The following is an 18873-nucleotide window of genomic DNA, read 5'->3' on the forward strand; positions in this document are numbered from 1 at the left end:
ATGTAGGGTGGATAAAGGGGCGATGTAGAAGTGGGTTAAGGGGCGATGTAGAGTGGATAGAGGAGCGATGTAGAGTGGGTTAGGGAGCGATTAGAGTGGTTAAGGGCGATGTAGAGTGGATAAAGGAGCGATGTAGAGTGGATAAAGGGGCGATGTAGAGTGGATAAAGGAGCGATGTAGAGTGGGTTAGGGAGCGATGTAGAGTGGATAAAGGGGCGATGTAGAGTGGGTTAGGGAGCGATGAAGATTGGATTAAGGGGCGATGTAGAGTGGATAAAGGGGCGATGTAGAGTGGGTTAAGGGGCGGTGTAGAGTGGGTTAAGGGGCGATGTAGAGTGGGTTAAGGGGCGATGTAGAGTGGGTAAAGGAGCGATGTAGAGTGGGTTAAGGAGCGATGTAGAGTGGGTAAGGTGCGATGTAGAGTGGAAAGAGGAGCGATGTAAGATGGGTTAGGGAGCGATGTAGAGTGGATTAGGGAGCGATGTAGAGTGGATTAGGGAGCGATGTAGAGTGGATAGAGGAACGATGTAGAGTGGATTAGGGAGCGATGTAGAGTGGATAAAGGGGCGATGTAGGGTGGGTAAAGGGGCGATGTAGGGTGGGTAAAGGGGCGATGTGGAGTGGATAAGGGGCGATGTGGAGTGGATAAAGGGGCGATGTAGAGTGGGTCAAGAGGCGATGTAGAGTGGATTAAGGGGCGATGTGGAGTGGGTCAAGGGGCGATGTAGAGTGGATTAGGGAGCGATGTAGAGTGGATAAAGGGGCGATGTAGAGTGGGTAAAGGGGCGATGTAGAGTGGATAATAATCACCACTTTGGTAACCATGTCATCGCTGCCGTGTCCATGTCATCGCTGCCGTGACCATGTCATCGCTGCCGTAACCATAACCATGTCATCGCTGCCGTAACCATGTCATCGCTGCCGTGGCCATTTCATCGCTGCCTTAACCATGTCATCGCTGCCGTGACCATGTCATCGCTGCCGTGACTATCAGCTTGCCTGGGTGCCAGCTTACCACTTTGCCTGGTTGCCAGCTTAGCACTTTGCCTGGTTGCTAGCTTAGCACTTTGCCTGTGTGCTAGCTTAGCACTTTGCCTGTGTGCTAGCTTAGCACTTTGCCTGGCTGCTAGGTTAGCACTTTGCCTGGCTGCTAGGTTAGCACTTTGCCTGTGTGCTAGCTTAGCACTTTGCCTGTGTGCTAGCTTAGCACTTTGCCTGTGTGCTAGGTTAGCACTTTGCCTGGTTGCTAGATTGACACGTTGCCTGGTTGCTAGCTTAGCACTTTGCCTGCTTGCTAGCTCAGCACTTTGCTTGTCTGCTAGGTTAGCACGTTGCCTGCGTGCCAGCTTAGCACTTAGCCTGGGTGCTAGATTAGCACTTTGCCTGGGTGCTAGCTTAGCACTTAGCCTGGGTGCTAGCTTAGCACTTTGCCTAGTTGCTAGCTTAACACTTTGCCTGGTTGCTAGGTTACCACGTTGCCTGTGTGCTTGCTGAGCACTTTGCCTGGGTGCTAGCTTAGCACTTTGCCTGTGTGCTAGGTTAGCACTTTGCGTGGTTGCTAGCTCAGCACTTTGCCTGGTTGCTAGCTTAGCACTTTGCCTGGTTGCTAGGTCAACACCTTGCCTGGTTGCTAGCTTACCACTTTGCCTGGGTGCTGCGTAGCACTTAGCTTGCGTGCTAGGTTAACACTTAGCTTGGTCGTTCAGTCATCACCTAATCTAGGTGCTATTTAGTTCACAGGTTGCCGCTAGAGTAATTCGAGACATTAGACTACGTTTGTCGGTTAGGTGAGTAGGTGAGTAGTTACGTGAGTTGATGTGAGTTACAAACGTGAATACAATTACGGCTGTAGATACGATATCTTGGCAAGCCTTCCGACTTGCGCTGCCGCCAACAATGATTGCGCCGTTATCTTGTGCGATGACGGTATCCTCAGGTGTGAGCGTATGTGGAGCACATCCAGTCTGCCAACCATTACGCAGATTAGGTAGAAGAGGGATAGTGACCAAAGTGCCACGGTCATCCACAGGAACGGCGCTCTGATGGTGAACATGAAATTATCAATGGCTTTGAAAAACTTCACAAGATGTGAGTCCTTCTCAAATGCCTCCGCAAATACATTACAGAAATCTCTGCACGTGCGTTTTGTTTGCGATCGTTCACTTCCGCTCAGCCTCTCTGGATCGCCGAGAACGAAGCCGTATTTTGCCAATGTTGGCAGCGTAGCATTGCACTTCACTATGGATTTGCATTTGGGATCGTGATATCGTGGCGGTTTATACGTAGTTGATGTAGTTGTACATTCCTTGATGCACGCTTTTCCATGGCAATTCGATCCCCTGGAACCGCATTTGGAATTGCACTCGTCATACAATTTCTTCAGCAGATCGTAGAACGTCGCGGTCAGGTAAACGATCCACGACAAATATTTATCGGCGTGTTTTGATGAGAACGTCTCGTAGATGGCGTGACTGATGGGACGCAGATAAGGACCGCATACGACGGAGTCCCTTGATGAGCATACGAGACTGCCAAGGCTACCATCGGAATGGCCCTTCTTCAATGCTGAGTGACTAGGGGTAAATAAGTGGTAGACGTTCAACTTATCATAATCACGTCCGAAATTGGCAGCGTTAACTTTCTCTTCAAATGCCTGCTGTTTATGCGTTTGACCATACATACCCCAGCGATCGGTGAGGTGATAGTAGAAGCTGAACATGTCCGCCAGCGTTTTCGGCGCACTAGGCAAAAGGCAGTTGAGGTAACTGCACAGTCTAGTGAGAGGCGATTTTGCACTCCCACAGTAAGCCTCAAGCACCTCGCGTATATTCTGGCCAATCATCGTATGCGAAGCGATGGCACTGATGTCGGCGAAGCCCATTGGCGTTCTGCACGGCATACCAGGTGTACTACCACACGTGCCACATGACAGACTCCATCCCCTAGCTGCTACCGAATGCGGCAGGTGGCCTTTCAAACCGTCCTCCAAGAACGATTGCAGTGGCGACTTGACGCCGCAGTTGGGATAATGGCCAACCCCTTGGTTGCCACTTTGGTCATGCCTTTGGTCGCAGTCTAGCTTAGGGCACTGCTTCGTGTTGCACTGCCAGCCTGACCCACCGATGTACCTGCCGTAGTGGCAGTCCTTCCAACCGCTGAGCTGAGTTGTAAGTTGACACTGCTGCAGCAGGAAGTACAGCTGGTGGTAGAGGCGCTTGAGCAGGTCGAACAACGTACACAGCAACTGGATCATGTTGGCAGGGTACTCTAATTTCAGCGAGTTGTCGGAGAAATCACACGCGTAAATTCCGTCCTTGTGACCGTGGCCGAGGATAGCGGTGAGGACGGCGTGGGAGTCAGATGAGACCTTGTACAGATATTCGTTAACGTCAGTGTGATGGAAGCGAGACGGATGCGCATCGAAGGGCTGAAGCGTTTTAGTACCCGGCCTCTTTTTGTCCTCCTTCATGAACTCAGATTTAATTTGCGCCTTGAGCTTCTCGTACACGGGGTTGAACTGCAGGCCGTTGCACCAGACGAGAATTTCGTAAATGGAGCATGGAGCGCGGGGTTTGTCAATGAGGGTAAGGTGGCAGACTTTGAAGTACGTCTTTAAGCAATCATAGAGTTTTCGGATGAGACCACTCTCCTCCGCGACGGTTACACTTAGCTCGTCCGACCCGGATGCCGATCGAGGAATGTCGGTGACGGGAGATGACAGTTGACTGAACAAATTATGCGTTGTATTGTTTAGGTGTTTGAGGATGTTGCTACCATTGAAGTCTTGTCTGTGATTCAGCTCGCCATGCTCAGCGTACTCAGGACGATGGACGTCATACCCGTTGTCGCGGAAGAAGAGAGCGTGGAGGCTGGAGGTGCCGTCAGCTGGGTGATATATTTTGTGGCCATCCCAACCGCTGTATTCAAGTCCGTGCTTTAGAGTAGTTAATTCTTGATATAAGATGGGCGTGATGGTCAAGCCGATTTTGGCGTAGTTTCTTCTTTCCGCCTCGGTGAGTTTCTCCCATTCGATGGTCCTCAAAGAGTACGTTGAAACGTATGCCTTCTTGAGCTCCTCGACGAGAGGGGTGAAGCCTGCTTTAAGAGCATTGAGGAGCAAGGGGCACTTGGCTGCGCCGTAGGTAGCGGGCTTGAAGGCAGTGACGGCATTATCAAGGGCGTCAAGATTGGTACTGAATTTGTCATCGAAGTGTCGTGAAGCAGCGAGTGTAGTAAGCAGATTGGTCAGAGCCGCATCCGAAGCCTTAATTTTTTGGAAGTCGGAAGGGAAACCCGATTGCGTTTTTAACGCGTCGAGGAAGCTCCTGAATGCGGTTTTTAATATATTTGTCCCCTTCCTCAGCGGGGACTCTGCTTCAGAGGATGGCTCGTCCGGAATGCTTCCCATTGGTTTCACTGTCGTGATAAATTTAGTTTCCATGTTCATCATAAAGCCCTTGTGACCCGTAGTCAGATCGTTATTAATGGCGTGTGGAAGATTGTCCAACTGATTCTCAACCGCGACGGCGAACTCTGTCAGGATCTCTTTCACTGACGTGACGTAGTTCTTGTTGACTTGAGTGATGAGAGTGTTCTGGGCTTCTTCGACGTTGGAGCTTACTACGCCTCTGATTGACGTGATTGTGGCCTGGGCTGTTGGATCGGCGCTGGTGAGGAAGTAGGTGGCCTCTGTTATGGCGTCCTTCAGATTTTCATTTTTCAGTGTGATGAGCTGATGTTTGATTCGTTTTATGCTGTTTCGGGCATCTTTGTAATCACGCTTAGACTCCTCGAAATACGTGTTTTTTAAAAACTGCAGATGCGAATTGAGGCTTTTGCCAGCCTTGTTAACTGCCGCGCACAGTTTTTGGAACCTATCGGTAATCACATCAGCGTAGTGAACGATCGCCTCTTTAGCACCGTCAATTCCGGACAATTCACGTATCACTTGTTCCCTAATGTTTTTTATCGTGATTGGAAGGGCACCTTTCAAGTTGTCAAGATTACTGACGGAGGTGGCTATACTATCTTGGTCAACTTGTTGCTTGTATTGATTGAATCCCTTGCTACCTAACGCGGAGATTCTGTCACCTGAATCGCCTACACCTGCGAGAGGCGTTGTCCCGATGTGATCATTCGTCAAGGTGTCCATTTCCGAGATGGCGTTGTCGACGGCGGCGGCGTGGTTCGGCTTGGGATCTCCCGGGCCAGCGTTGGGTGGTTTGCCAAGCGCCGTCCTTATATTATCATACAAGCCACTGGCGGTTGTCAACGCGTCTTGTATCATGGCTGCTGTGCTAGTTCTAGGTTTGTTGGGAAACTTAGGATCGAGAGCAAATGAATTAAGTGTTATGGCTGCCTGCCTGGCTTTCGATTGAATAGCTATAAGGGTTGATTCAACAGCAACTTTGAGATTTGGACTGTACGATGGAATTGCGTCATCTCTTACGACAGCTTTTTCAATATGCCTAACGATGTTTTTCACCTTAGCATGGAGTACGTCCCCAAGCCTTCTGGCAAACGTATCGCAACCTTCCCTGACACTTTCTACATAGAGCTTAATTTGGTCATTGGGATTACTTGAAACATTTGATATCCCACTAGTGATTGCTCCACCTGCCGCATTGGATTCTTCTCCAAGCTCATTTTTGACCTTATCCTTAACTTCCTCCATAATAGCACCCATGGTACCCTTATCACTTTTAAATATTCCACTGTTTTCGTCGTCTTTAATATACCAATCTATACACTGCTTAACATAATCCTCCAGATAACCTTGTCGTCGATCCTTTGAGTCGTGCTTACCTAATATATCATCAACCCACGGACCCACAATGTCACCCCAAAAATTCATTTTGAAATTCGCAACATATCCAATAACTTTTGCTTTAATACCTTCTAGACCTCTGAAATCTCGTCCCCCGTCGGGACCTTTGATTTCCTTGATCATACTTTGAACCACTTCAATAACTTGCTCAATCCGTTCATCCCCCTGCATAGCGTCTGCACCACTTCCATGTTTGACCACTTTGTACAACACTCCAATTGCCCCTTTAATATTTTTTATCTGCTCCCCTATCGCTTCCCTCACCTTATACAAATCCTTTTTCAGCTCGCTATCCATTTCTTTCACCTGCGTAAGCGCCTCCTTCACTTTCTCCTGCACAGCGTTAATAGCATTCTGCCCGGCACCGTGGAGCACTCCGGCTTCTGTATTGATATGGCCGGCTGCCTGATTGATTTCATACGGTTTCTTATACGAATCCTTTTCGTCCATCTCTCCCATTATTGTATTCATGTCTTTCTGCATTTCTACACCAATAAAACTTTCCACTTTGGTAATCCATTGCACCAGCTCATTGATATATTTTTCCAAGTCGCTACTAATCTCCCTCAGCTTCTTCAAAATTTTCTGCACCCTCACCATTAAACTTTTAACAAGCTTATCTATATCGTCACCCACCTGCTTGTTGATGCAGCTCTTGAGATTGCGAAAACTTGTCTTAATCTTCTCCGTCGTCTCCTTCAACTCAGCGTCTTTCCGCTTATGCACGCTGGCCAGCCGGTGGCTCTCGTACTCAACAAGCTTACGAACATGCAACACTTTGTCACGCAACTTATCATTAAGGTCATAAATGTTTTTTTTCATCTTAGTGTTGTTATTTGCCTTGGGGTCCAGAAATTCCGCGCACCTCTTGCTCCTCTCTGTGGCCTCCTTCAGCCGGTCCCCGCAGGACCTTACGGCGTCGGCCAGCTGTGGATCCAGACGATGACTCTCAGCCTGAATATTATTAATGCTAGTAATCAACTCACCTCCATTTTTCTTGGTGTAGTCGAGCAGTAATTGAAGGGGCTCAATCACTGCTTCATTAGAAGCTTTTACATTACCATTATACCCCCGCACCCCTGCGACCACACTTCCAATCGCAGCATTAAAACCTTTTTTACCGGCGTGTTTATTGGTCTTCAAAGCTTCAATTGCAATGTTTATAGCATCTTTATGCTGCCCTAAATGGCCTTGGATGTTACTGAGAACGCCATACAAAAATCCCATCACTGCATCACACAGTCTGTCAAGGTCAGAGTACACAATCCCCTTGCCAGTGTAGCCTTTGGAGTCAGAGTTGAAGCCGAGGAATTTTTCGAGGCCAGTGCAGAGGTTAGTAAGGATGTTAGTAGGGTTGTTATTTGAGGTAATTTTGAGGTTCAAAAATTTATCAAATTTCTTGCCAAGCTCCCTAGGCGGCACATGGTGAGGGCAGTGGCAAGAGGTGGAAGAAGGGAGGGGAAGGGTGACAGGGCACAAGTTATTGTCATGGTTTATAGAGGTCATAGCGGTATTATGGCGAGGTGAACGGGCGATGTAGAGTGGATTAGGGAGCGATGTAGAGTGGGTTAAGGGGCGATGTGGAGTGGATAAAGGAGCGATGTAGAGTGGGTAAAGGAGCGATGTAGAGTGGGTTAGGGAGCGATGTAGAGTGGATAATAATCACCACTTTGGTAACCATGTCATCGCTGCCGTGTCCATGTCATCGCTGCCGTAACCATGTCATCGCTGCCGTGACCATGTCATCGCTGCCGTGTCCATGTCATCGCTGCCGTGACCATGTCATCGCTGCCGTAACCATGTCATCGCTGCCGTGTCCATGTCATCGCTGCCGTAACCATGTCATCGCTGCCGTGTCCATGTCATCGCTGCCGTAACCATGTCATCGCTGCCGTGACCATCAACTGTCAGCGCTGCCGTAACACAAACTTTGCCTGGGTGCTTGCTTAGCACTTTGCCTGGGTGCCAGCTTACCACTTTGCCTGGGTGCTAGGTTAGCACTTTGCCTGGGTGCCAGCTTACCACTTTGCTTGCGTGCTAGCTCAGCACTTTGCCTGGATGCCAGCTTAGCACTTTGCCTGGGTGCTAGGTTCACACTTTGCCTGAGTGCTAGGTTAGCACTTAGCCTGACTGCTAGGTTAACACGTTGCCTGGGTGCTTGGTCAACACTTTGCCTGTGTGCTAGCTTAGCACTTTGCTTTGCTGTTTACTCATCACCTAATCTGGGTGCTATTTAGTTCACAGGTTGCCGCTAGAGTAATTCGAGACATTAGACTACGTTTGTTGATTAGGTGAGTAGGTGATTCGCTAAGTGAGTTACAGTGAATTACAAATGTGACGATGATCACGGCTGTAGATACGATATCTTGGCAAGCCTTCCGACTTGCGCTGCAGCCAACAATGATTGCGCCGTTATCTTGTGCGACGACGGTATCCTCAGGTGTGAGCGTATGTGGAGCACATCCAGTCTGCCAACCATTACGCAGATGAGGTAGAAGAGCGATAGTGACCAGAGTGCGACGTTGAGCCAGATGAAGGGTTGTCTGATGATCCAGAGGAATTCGTCGCATTTATCAAATAACTTAGTGAAGCAATTCGATTTTAAGACGTTAACGAGTTGGTTGTAGAAGTTGTGGCAATATCGTTTCCCTTCCACCTCAGACAAAGTTGCAGGGTCGCCGAATGTGAATCCGTATTTGTGGAATGCGCTACTTACTCCACGGCACTCTATTATTCCTCTGCACTGGCAGTTGTAGTCCGCACCATGTTGGCCCTTCTTGCATTTTCCGCGATGCATACATCTGCTGCACTCCCATTCCTGGCAGGAAACATTTTTGAAGGCGTCAAGTAGACTTTTAAGGTATGCATAAAATGTCCAAGGCAGGTACACCGTCCATGACAGATAGAGATTTGAATGTTGGTAGGCAAGATAATGATGCGTATCTATGCCTAGCGTATACAGGTATGGAGCGCAGTACAGCGTGTCACCGCTTGCACGCAGACAAGTTGATGGGAACATGAGCGTGTACACGTCCGCCTCCGTCGCTGGTGGATGGCTATGACCTTCGTGACTTCGGTTATTATTATAGGCATTCTTAACGGCGGCAGTATAATTTGAGGGATTATCATGAAGGCTGATGGTGACTCCCTTGATGGACTTCTCGAATGCATCGCTGAACGATTCTTGAGCGGGCTTCCTGACCGGCTGTCCAGCATTAAGCGCCGCTGCAAGTGACAACGCAAATCCGATATGCTCCGGTAGCGTTGCCGGCGGTCGCGGAGCTAGCGTGAACAGCGATGACAAATAATCGTTAGAGAAGAATGCATCGAGCACCTCGCATATATCCGTACCCTTGCGAGTGGAGCCGGAAAAAGCGCTGAACCCAAGTGGCGTTAAACACGGCATCCCGGGAGAGCTACCAGGACACGACTTGCATGTTGATTTACATCCAACACTGGTGAGTTGATGAGGCAAGTGACCATATAAGCAATCGGTTAGGTAGGACTGAAGCGGCGATTTTGCTTGGCAAGTTGGTTGGCACGTTGCCTTGTCGTTTGCTTGGCAATTAGGTTTGTCGGTTGAGTGATCTTTGCACTCCCATTTGGCTGACTTAACGTTCTTGCCGAATCTGCAGTCGGACCAACCGTTGAGCTTGGCTGTTACGCCGCACTGTTTATGCAGATACCGAAGGCAATGGAGAAGCCGACGAAGGAGATCAGTGATCATCTGCAAACAATCCTCCCCTGAAGAGGGATACTTAAATCCAAATGAATTATTGCAATAGTCGCTGCCGTAGGTGGTGTATGCGTCGCCGTAGCCTACGATGCAGGTGAGAACATCGTGGGATTTGGAACAAAGATGTTCGAGTGCGGAGACCACTTCACTGTATGGTATGTTGTTTGGGTAGGCTGCTAGGGATTGCGACGCCGGATCTATGACTGTGAACTCAAGACCCTCGTGCGCCTGTGGCTTTTGCTTAGATTTGTCAGTAAGAAGATCACTTATGGTGTCACGTAGCAGCGTTGGATAGACGGCACTGTAAGGTAGACTACAAAACCATATGAGCATATCGTATATGCTGCTTGGTACTTTGGTTGATGACGCAGTGGGTATGTGACACAGCTCGTTGTACTTCTCTGCATGGTGGAACAGACACTGAGTAATATCAAGCAGATCGAAGTTATTACGTTTCTTGTGTTCATTTGACTCACAACTTTGGAGATGTTTAATCCGCTCGGCGTCGGTGAATTGCTGCTCAAGTACTTTCTGGTAGATGTGTTTACCGGTAAAGCTGACGGACGGATGCCTTAATTCACCGTCCTTCGAAGTCGCACTGCTGGCAACGTCAAATCCACACCGCTCCATGAACTGCCCAAATGTATTGCTTTGGCGATTCTCAATCGCACAGCATTGCTTGTCATACCAAGCGCCGTTGCTCTTACACTGCTTACTAAATGTATCGAGATCCTCGTGTACGATGCAAAGGAGCGTCAAGAACGCTTTGGCATATTTTGCTGCGTCGGTCTCGTCGTACGTCAGTCCGGAGTACCGATTAACATAGGCTTTACCTAGCTCTTTGGTCAGCCCCTTGAGTCCCTCTTTGAGTGCCTGAGTGAGCACAGTCGTAGGCTCACCGAATTTGGATGGGTTGAATCCTTCGAAAGCATGTCTAAACGCGTTCAAATTATCGCTAAATGTATGGTCGTAGCACTGCGAAGTTACAAGGCCACTAAGCAAGTTGTCCAAGGCGTCGTGCACGGGCTTGATTTTCTTAATGTCAGACTTGAAATCTATTTGCTCTAAAAGCGCGTGGACAAATGCATCAAAAGCGTTTTTGAGTTCTAGGGAGGCTTGATTTAGTGGAGATGGTAGAGCAGAGGACGTCGTTTGAATTGTAGTAATAGCGTTCACATTGCTAACAAACTTGATACCTAATTTGTTCATGAAACCTTTGAAACCCATATTCAAGTCATCTTCGATTTTTCCAGGCATTTGATCCAACTCCGTTTTTACCTTGCCCGCGAACGCCGTCAGCAACTCCTTGACCGAGGAGACATATTGTTTTCCAGCGAGGGTCATTAATTTGTCTTCGACTTTCTTGATGTCCTGGTGCATTTCTCTTTTGAGAACTTCGGGTAATTGCGACTCTGCTGCTTGGACAAATGTCAGTAATTGTTGAGCTTCTTTAAACGCCTTAGCTACAGGACCTTGCAGCTTGTCAAGGTTATCATAGATGGACTGCAGCGTTTCTGCGTCAGCTGACTTGTTAATTTTTGGTTTACCGATTTTCGTATCTATAAGCGTTTCTAATTTATAGTTCAGAACGTTGGCGGCCTCCGTTATTTCGTGAGTAAGAACATTTAGGTGTGCTTCTATTTGCTGAGCAATATCATTCAGCTTGACTGGTATTGTGTTGGCGGCCAGTTCGGAAGCGGTGTCTCTTACTTTCTCGATGGCACTGTCCAAGTTGTGGGCGTGATTCTGTCCACCGCCACTGGTTCTGCCAGTCGCCGCGGTGAGATAAGTATCAAGATTGGTGATTTGTTTCTTTAGACTTCCCATAAGCATATCCACACCAGCTTGAGCTGCATCGAATTGCGTTTTTATGGAGCGCACTTCAGGTATAGCTTCATTCACTTTTTTGATGTTGGAACTAGTGGTAAATTTTGAAAGTGAATCGGCTGCACCTTTCACAGCCAATTGTACCGCTGTGAGTACGATGCTAACCACTCTTTGTAGGTTCTGATCATAAGGTGAGCGGCGATGTGTATGCGTTTTGTTCACTTCAGCAGTAATTTGTTGAGCGGCCTCTGAAACCTTAGTATGCTTGAGTACTTCTTCAATACTACTGGCAAACGCTTGAAACCTATCGGCAATATTTTCCGCCGTAGCATTTTGCAGCTTTTCTGTAGCGGTTGAGACAGCCGATTTTACCACGTCTTGCAATTGTTTGATGATCGTTGGCTTTACACTAGATGCGTCAGCACTTGCGTACTGAGTTAGATACATGCCTACCGTCTTTTCATTCACAATTTCGGTGACCATCTTATCTATCGCAGTTTCAAACTCATCTTTAAATTTCCCAGAATATTTCCCGATTCCGTCATCAATTTCATCGAGGAGGCCATTCGTCGAACCTCCCAGTGCACCATCTTCTTTACCAATAACTTTTTCAACGAGCTCCGGTATCTGCGGTTTCAATGTCTCCCAATATCCATTTATACCTGCACCTTCCCTGTCTCCCAAAACGCCACTTTTAATGCTTACGACTTTCTTTTGCATGTCTTCAAAAATGCCCTTAACATTCTTATCTGCTTCTCTGCTGATATCCTTGAATTCCCCAGCAAGTGCCTTAATCTTTACATCAACCTGTTCAGTAAATTCCTTAAGTTGAGGTATATATGTCTCTAACTTATCTTTCCAGGCCAACAACTTTTTCCTCTCATCCTCAATATTATGCTTCCTGCTGGTAAAATCGCCGCCGGCTTCATTCAAGATTTTCTTCACCTCGTTTTTCCTTAATCCCTCAATAAATTCTTTTGTCTTCGCAATCCACTCTGCTACATCCAGAACATACTGTCTCAGTTTTTTATCAATGTCCTTGAGATCTGCAAATATGCTCTCAACTCTCTGCCTAACCTTGACAACAAATACCTTAACATGCTCCTCAATTTTGCAATCTACATCAATTTTCAACTTACCTAATGCAGCACTAATTTGCTTTTTTGTCTCATCCAGCGCTTGTCTGTCCATCGCCGACAGCTTCTGGAGACGCTTAATCTCATAGTTCACGGCCTTCAACGCACTGGTCAATCTGGGTTCTAAGGCAGAATTCATGTAGCGTACAGCAGTTTTCACATCTAGTTTATCTAATTTATTATCTCTAAATTCGAAAGTCTTATTGAACGTTTTGGCGAAGAAATTTATCTCGCTGTCCAACATTTCGTTTACTTGCTTCTCCGCCGCCTGCACTTTCTCGGGAACTTCACCCTCATTTTCCTGCGGCAATATATTTTGTACCTTTCGTGTAAATGTATCACCCACCTTACTTAACAAGTCTTCAATGGGCTTCTTGACTTTCTCATTGGACTCTCTCACTTCTATGTTGTATTTCTCGATCCCTTTAGTCAGACGGGGAAGAAGCTTAGTGAAACCATCGTGCCCTGAGCAAAGATGTTTGTTAATTTCATCACTTACCAAGTTTTGTAATGTTTTTCTACCCACATTGTATGTCTGAGTGTTTTTCACCGCCTCAAGCACACCACTCAAAAATCCCATCACCCCGTCACACAGCCTATCCAAGTCAGAGTACACAATCCCACTGCCGTCGTAGCCTTTGGACTCAGAGTTGAAGCCGAGGAAAGTCTGTAGGCCGTCACAAAGATTCTCTAAAAGGTTTTTAGGCTCATTTGGATGATTATTAAGATTCTTATAATTTTCACAAAGCTCCTTCACTTTCTTCAAAGCCTCCAACTTGGACTGCAATTTGGCTGGGTCAGCAGAGGGAGAGGGGGAAGAAGGAGAAGGAGTAAGATGGTTAGTAGGCTTTTCAAGTTGCTCTATTTGATCTGTAAGAGTCTTAATTTCTTTCTCAACTTTCTGCTTAAGCTCACTAATTTTATCGGTGTCAACAGCCTTCTCAGCAGAGTTGACAGACTCAGAAAGGGTAGTAACAAGAGAAGAGTAAACATCTTTTAGGTCATTTATAAGGTGCGGATTAGTGTCAAAAACAGCGATAATGGCATATATAACGGCTTTCTTAACACTCTCACTTTGACCAACAAATCCTCCAAGCTTACCAGCCAATTCACCAAGCTGGACAATCTTCTCTTCAACAGACTTCAAGGCAGGAGATGGAGGATGTTTTTTGTGAGCATTTTTACAATCTTCTAGACATGTTTTATAGAAGTTAATACTATGATTATCTGGGATATTTTCAACGGTTTTTTTGGATTCTTTGAATTTTTTCTCAGCCTCGTCATGCAGTCTCTGGTAGTACTGACAGTAAGTCTCCTTATCAGAGTATTTGAAGGGGCAAGAGAGCTTAGATTTTTCGGCTTTAAGGGAGGTAGTAGCGTTATTTATGGCCTCCTCAATCAACTTTTTCAAAGCTTGAGACAAGTGCTTAAGACCTTGGTCACCCTCACCATTCCCATACCTAACCTGGATCAACCAGTCGATGGACTCAGTCAGAAGGGCAGTGAAGGGTGACAAGGCACAAGTTATAAGGATGGTTTATAGAGGTCATAGCGGTATTATGGCGAGGTAATTCGAGCGATGTAGAGTGGGTTAAGGAGCGATGTAGAGTGGGTTAGGGAGCGATGTAAGGTGGGTTAAGGGGCGATGTAGAGTGGATTAAGGGGCGATGTAGAGTGGGTTAAGGGGCGATGTAGAGTGGATAAAGGGGCGATGTAGAGTGGATAGAGGAGCGGTGTAGAGTGGATAAAGGAGCGATGTGGAGTGGGTTAAGGGGCGATGTAGGGTGGGTTAGGGAGCGATGTAGAGTGGATGAAGGAGCGATGTAGAGTGGATAAAGGGGCGATGTAGAGTGAATAAGGGGCGATGTAGAGTGGGTTAAGGGGCGATGTGGAGTGGGTTAGGGAGCGATGTAGGGTGGGTTAGGGAGCGATGTAGAGTGGATTAAGGGGCGATGAAAAGTGGGTTAAGGGGCGATGTAGAGTGGATAAAGGAGCGATGTAGAGTGGGTAAAGGGGCGATGTGGAGTGGGTTAGGGAGCGATGTAGAGTGGATAAAGGGGCGATGTAGAGTGGGTTAAGGAGCGATGTAGAGTGGGTAAAGGAGCGATGTAGAGTGGGTTAGGAGCGATGTGGAGTGGATTAAGGGGCGATGTAGAGTGGGATAAGGGGCGATGTAGAGTGGATAAGGGGCGATGTAGAGTGGGTAAAGGAGCGATGTAGAGTGGGTAAGGGGCGATGTAGAGTCGATAAGGGAGCGATGTAGAGTGGATAAAGGGGCGATGTAGAGTGGGTAAAGGAGCGATGTAGAGTGGGTTAAGGAGCGATGTAGAGTGGGTTAAGGAGCGATGTAGAGTGGATTAAGGAGCGATGTAGAGTGGGTAAAGGGGCGATGTAGAGTGGGTTAGGGAGCGATGTAGAGTGGGTTAGGGAGCGATGTAGAGTGGTTAAAGGGAGCGATGTAGAGTGGGTAAAGGGGCGATGTAGAGTGGGTTAAGGGGCGATGTAGAGTGGGTTAAGGGGCGATGTAGAGTGGATAAAGGGGCGATGTAGAGTGGATAGAGGAGCGATGTAGAGTGGGTAAAGGGGCGATGTAGAGTGGATAGAGGAGCGATGTAGAGTGGATTAAGGGGCGATGTAGAGTGGGTTAAGGGGCGATGTAGAGTGTAGTAAGGGGCGATGAAGGGTGGATAAGGGAGCGATGTAGAGTGGGTAAAGGGGCGATGTAGAGTGTAGTAAGGGGCGATGAAGGGTGGATAAGGGAGCGATGTAGAGTGGATAAAGGGGCGATGTAGAGTGGGTTAAGGGGCAATGTAGAGTGGATAAAGGGGCGATGTAGAGTGGATTAAGGGGCGGTGTAGAGTGGGTTAGGGAGCGATGTAGAGTGGGTTAGGGAGCGATGTAGAGTGGGTGAAGGGGCGATGTAGAGTGGGTTAAGGGGCGATGTAGAGTGGGTTAGGGAGCGATGTGGAGTGGGTAAAGGGGCGATGTAGAGTGGATAAGGGAGCGATGTAGAGTGGGTTAGGGAGCGATGTGGAGTGGGTAAAGGGGCGATGTAGAGTGGGTTAGGGAGCGATGTAGAGTGGATAAGGGGCGATGTAGAGTGGATAAAGGGGCGATGTAGAGTGTGTTAAGGAGCGATGTGGAGTGGATAAAGGGGCGATGTAGAGTGGGTTAAGGGGCGATGTGGAGTGGATAAAGGGGCGATGTAGAGTGGATAAAGGGGCGATGTAGAGTGGGTTAAGGGGCGATGTAGAGTGGGTTAAGGGGCGATGTAGAGTGGGTTAAGGAGCGATGTGGAGTGGGTTAGGGAGCGATGTAGAGTGGATAAGGAGCGATGTAGAGTGGATAAAGGAGCGATGTAGAGTGGATAAAGGAGCGATGTAGAGTGGGTTAGGGAGCGATGTAGAGTGGGTTAGGGAGCGATGTAGAGTGGGTAAAGGAGCGATGAAGGGTGGGTTAAGGGGCGATGTGGAGTGGGTAAAGGGGCGATGTAGAGTGGGTTAAGGGGCGATGTAGAGTGGGTTAGGGAGCGATGTAGAGTGGATTAAGGGGCGATGTAGAGTGGGTTAGGGAGCGATGTAGAGTGGATAAAGGGGCGATGTAGAGTGGATCAGGGAGCGATGTAGAGTGGATAGAGGAGCGATGTAGAGTGGGTTAGGGAGCGATGTAGAGTGGATAAAGGAGCGATGTAGAGTGGATAAAGGGGCGATGTAGAGTGGATAAAGGGGCGATGTAGAGTGGGTTAAGGGGCGATGTGGAGTGGATAAAGGGGCGATGTAAGGTGGGTTAGGGAGCGATGTAGAGTGGATGAAGGGCCGATGTAGAGTGGGTTAAGGGGCGATGTAGAGTGGGTTAGGGAACGATGTAGAGTGGGTAAAGGGGCGATGTAGAGTGGGTTAGGGAGCGATGTGGAGTGGGTTAAGGGGCGATGTAGAGTGGGTTAAGGAGCGATGTAGAGTGGGTTAAGGAGCGATGTGGAGTGGATAAAGGGGCGATGTAAGGTGGGTTAAGGAGCGATGTGGAGTGGGTTAAGGGGCGATGTAGAGTGGGTTAAGGAGCGATGTAGAGTAGGTTAAGGGAGCGATGTAGAGTGGGTTAGGGAGCGATGTAGAGTGGATTAGGGAGCGATGTGGAGTGGATTAGGGAGCGATGTAGAGTGGGTTAGGGAGCGATGTGGAGTGGGTAAAGGAGCGATGTAGAGTGGGTAGAGGAGCGATGTGGAGTGGTTAAAGGGGCGATGTAGAGTGGGTTAGGGAGCGATGTGGAGTGGGTTAAGGGGCGATGTAGAGTAGGTAAAGGGGCGATGTAGAGTGGATAAATGGGCGATGTATAGTGGTTTAAGGGAGCGATGTGGAGTGGGTTAGGGAGCGATGTGGAGTGGATAAAGGAGCGATGTAGAGTGGGTAAAGGGGCGATGTAGAGTGGGTAAAGGGGCGATGTAGGGTGGATAAAGGGGCGATGTAGAGTGGGTAAAGGGGCGATGTAGAGTGGATAAAGGAGCGATGTAGAGTGGATTAGGGAGCGATGTGGAGTGGATTAGGGAGCGATGTAGAGTGGGTAAAGGGGCGATGTAGAGTGGGTAAAGGAGCGATGTAGAGTGGGTAAAGGAGCGATGTAGAGTGGATTAAGGGGCGATGTAGAGTGGGTTAAGGGGCGATGTGGAGTGGATTAGGGAGCGATGTAGAGTGGATAATAATCACCACTTTGGTCACCATGTCATCGCTGCCGTGACCATGTCATCGCTGCCGTAACCATGACATCGCTGCCGTAACCAAGTCATCGCTGCCGTGTCCATGTCATCGCTGCCGTGACCATGACATCGCTGCCGTAACCATGTCATCGCTGCAGTGACCATGTCATCGCTGCCGTAACCAAGACATCGCTACTGTGACCATGTCGTCGCTGCCGTGTCCATCAACTTGGTCAGGTGCTTGGTCAACACTTTGGTCGTGGCATTGGTCACCACTTTGGTCAGCACATAGGTCACCACGTTGGTCAGCACATTGGTCGTGGCATTGGTCAACACCTTGGTCATGGCATTGGTCACCACTCTGGTAAGGTGCTAGGTCAGGTGCTTGGTCAGCACTCTGGTCATGGCATTGGTCATCAACGCGATCATTAATGTCTAGAACATTAGATGTCAGTTGCCAGTTAGGTTATTGCGATCAGCTGCGCAGTAGATACCGCACCCTGTGGAACGGACGGATACGGAAGTAGATCATGACGCAGATGACGACGATGATGAGGGCGACGGGGACGATGATGTAAGGGGCGGGGGAGGAGGATGGATTAGAGTCGCCGGTTGAACGCTGTTGAATGACGGTTTGCTGCGGAACATGGGAGGAAGAGGAGTGACCGGGATAACCGGGGGAACGCTGCACAGTGGTGGACGATGAGCGAAGCTCTTGACTGGCGGCAAGTTGTTGACGCGTTTTAAAGCGTTTTTCTTCGCAACATTTACATTCACAATTGGAATGACACTTAATACATCCCTCACGATGGCATTGCTGTTGTCCACTTTGGCGCAAACTGTAGATATCGCGACACTGAAAAAAAACATCCTGTACATCCTCTACAACACATGTAGCAGCACCTGCAATTCGGCTTCTTACACCCATTGCCACACTTACAATCGTCCCAGGCCATCTTCCCCTTCCCCTCCCAGTCCCCTCAACCTGCAAACATATCAGTCACTTAAGCAAGCACTCACCAACTGCAACACGTACCACTGCCGCTCCCAGTCACCCCAACCTACAAACTTATCAATCACATAAGCAGCACTCACCAACTGCAACACGTACCACTGCCGCTCCCAGTACCCTTAACCTGCGAACATGTCAATCACTCAAGCAGCACTCACCAACTGCAACACGTACCACTGCCGCGCCCACTCCCCTCAACCTGCGAACATATCAATCACCTAGCAACGCACTCACCAACTGCAACATGACTTACTTAACCCTCACCCCTGTGTCCCCCCAGCCCGGGCCACCGACACCCACGCTGCCCGGGATACCACGGCTACGCCTGACGCGACGCATGTGATCAGCAGCAACCCTCACTCTTAATTATTAAATATTCGCAACGCCGTGAAAATTGCAGCGACCCGTGCGCTCAACTCCCACAGTGCAGCAGCACCGTGCTACGAGCCGCGTTATAGACGCCATACTGGCGGAGCGTGTCGGCTACGTGCCTAAATGTGATATTAACCATCGCTACATTGCCGCCTATAAACGCTACTTAACCAGGCCAACGCCGATTACGCCACCTGCCAGTGACTCGCAACACATGACTTACGTCACCCGCCGCGGTCCTCACGACCGCCTACTTTAGCGACCAATCACCCA

General features: G+C 48.6%; 3 protein-coding genes across 3 annotated transcripts; all 3 read right to left on the bottom strand.

Annotated features, from left to right (window-relative positions):
* Positions 1-1840: 1840 nt before the first annotated feature.
* BBBOND_0003350 (hypothetical protein, conserved) lies at positions 1841-7333 on the bottom strand (the record flags this gene model as incomplete). Its single annotated transcript, XM_012915168.1, has 1 exon — positions 1841-7333. One exon carries the CDS (start codon positions 7331-7333, stop codon positions 1841-1843), a length of 5493 nt encoding a protein of 1830 aa, XP_012770622.1.
* Positions 7334-8171: 838 nt separating this feature from the next.
* On the bottom strand, positions 8172-13984 carry BBBOND_0003360 (hypothetical protein, conserved; the record flags this gene model as incomplete). Its single annotated transcript, XM_012915169.1, is given in 2 exon segments — positions 8172-13970; positions 13976-13984. Coding segments are annotated over 2 exon segments (5808 nt in total).
* A 3707-nt stretch (positions 13985-17691) lies between these two features.
* On the bottom strand, positions 17692-18567 carry BBBOND_0003370 (hypothetical protein, conserved; the record flags this gene model as incomplete). Its single annotated transcript, XM_012915170.1, has 7 exons — positions 17692-17853; positions 17883-18098; positions 18157-18201; positions 18237-18277; positions 18328-18352; positions 18403-18427; positions 18482-18567. 7 exons carry the CDS (start codon positions 18565-18567, stop codon positions 17692-17694), a joined length of 600 nt encoding a protein of 199 aa, XP_012770624.1.
* Between the last annotated feature and the right edge of the window lie 306 nt (positions 18568-18873).

The sequence above is a fragment of the Babesia bigemina genome, scaffold Bbigscaff_71021 (assembly GCF_000981445.1).
Source record: "Babesia bigemina genome assembly Bbig001, scaffold Bbigscaff_71021".
In the NCBI taxonomy this organism is placed as follows: Eukaryota; Apicomplexa; class Aconoidasida; order Piroplasmida; family Babesiidae; genus Babesia; species Babesia bigemina.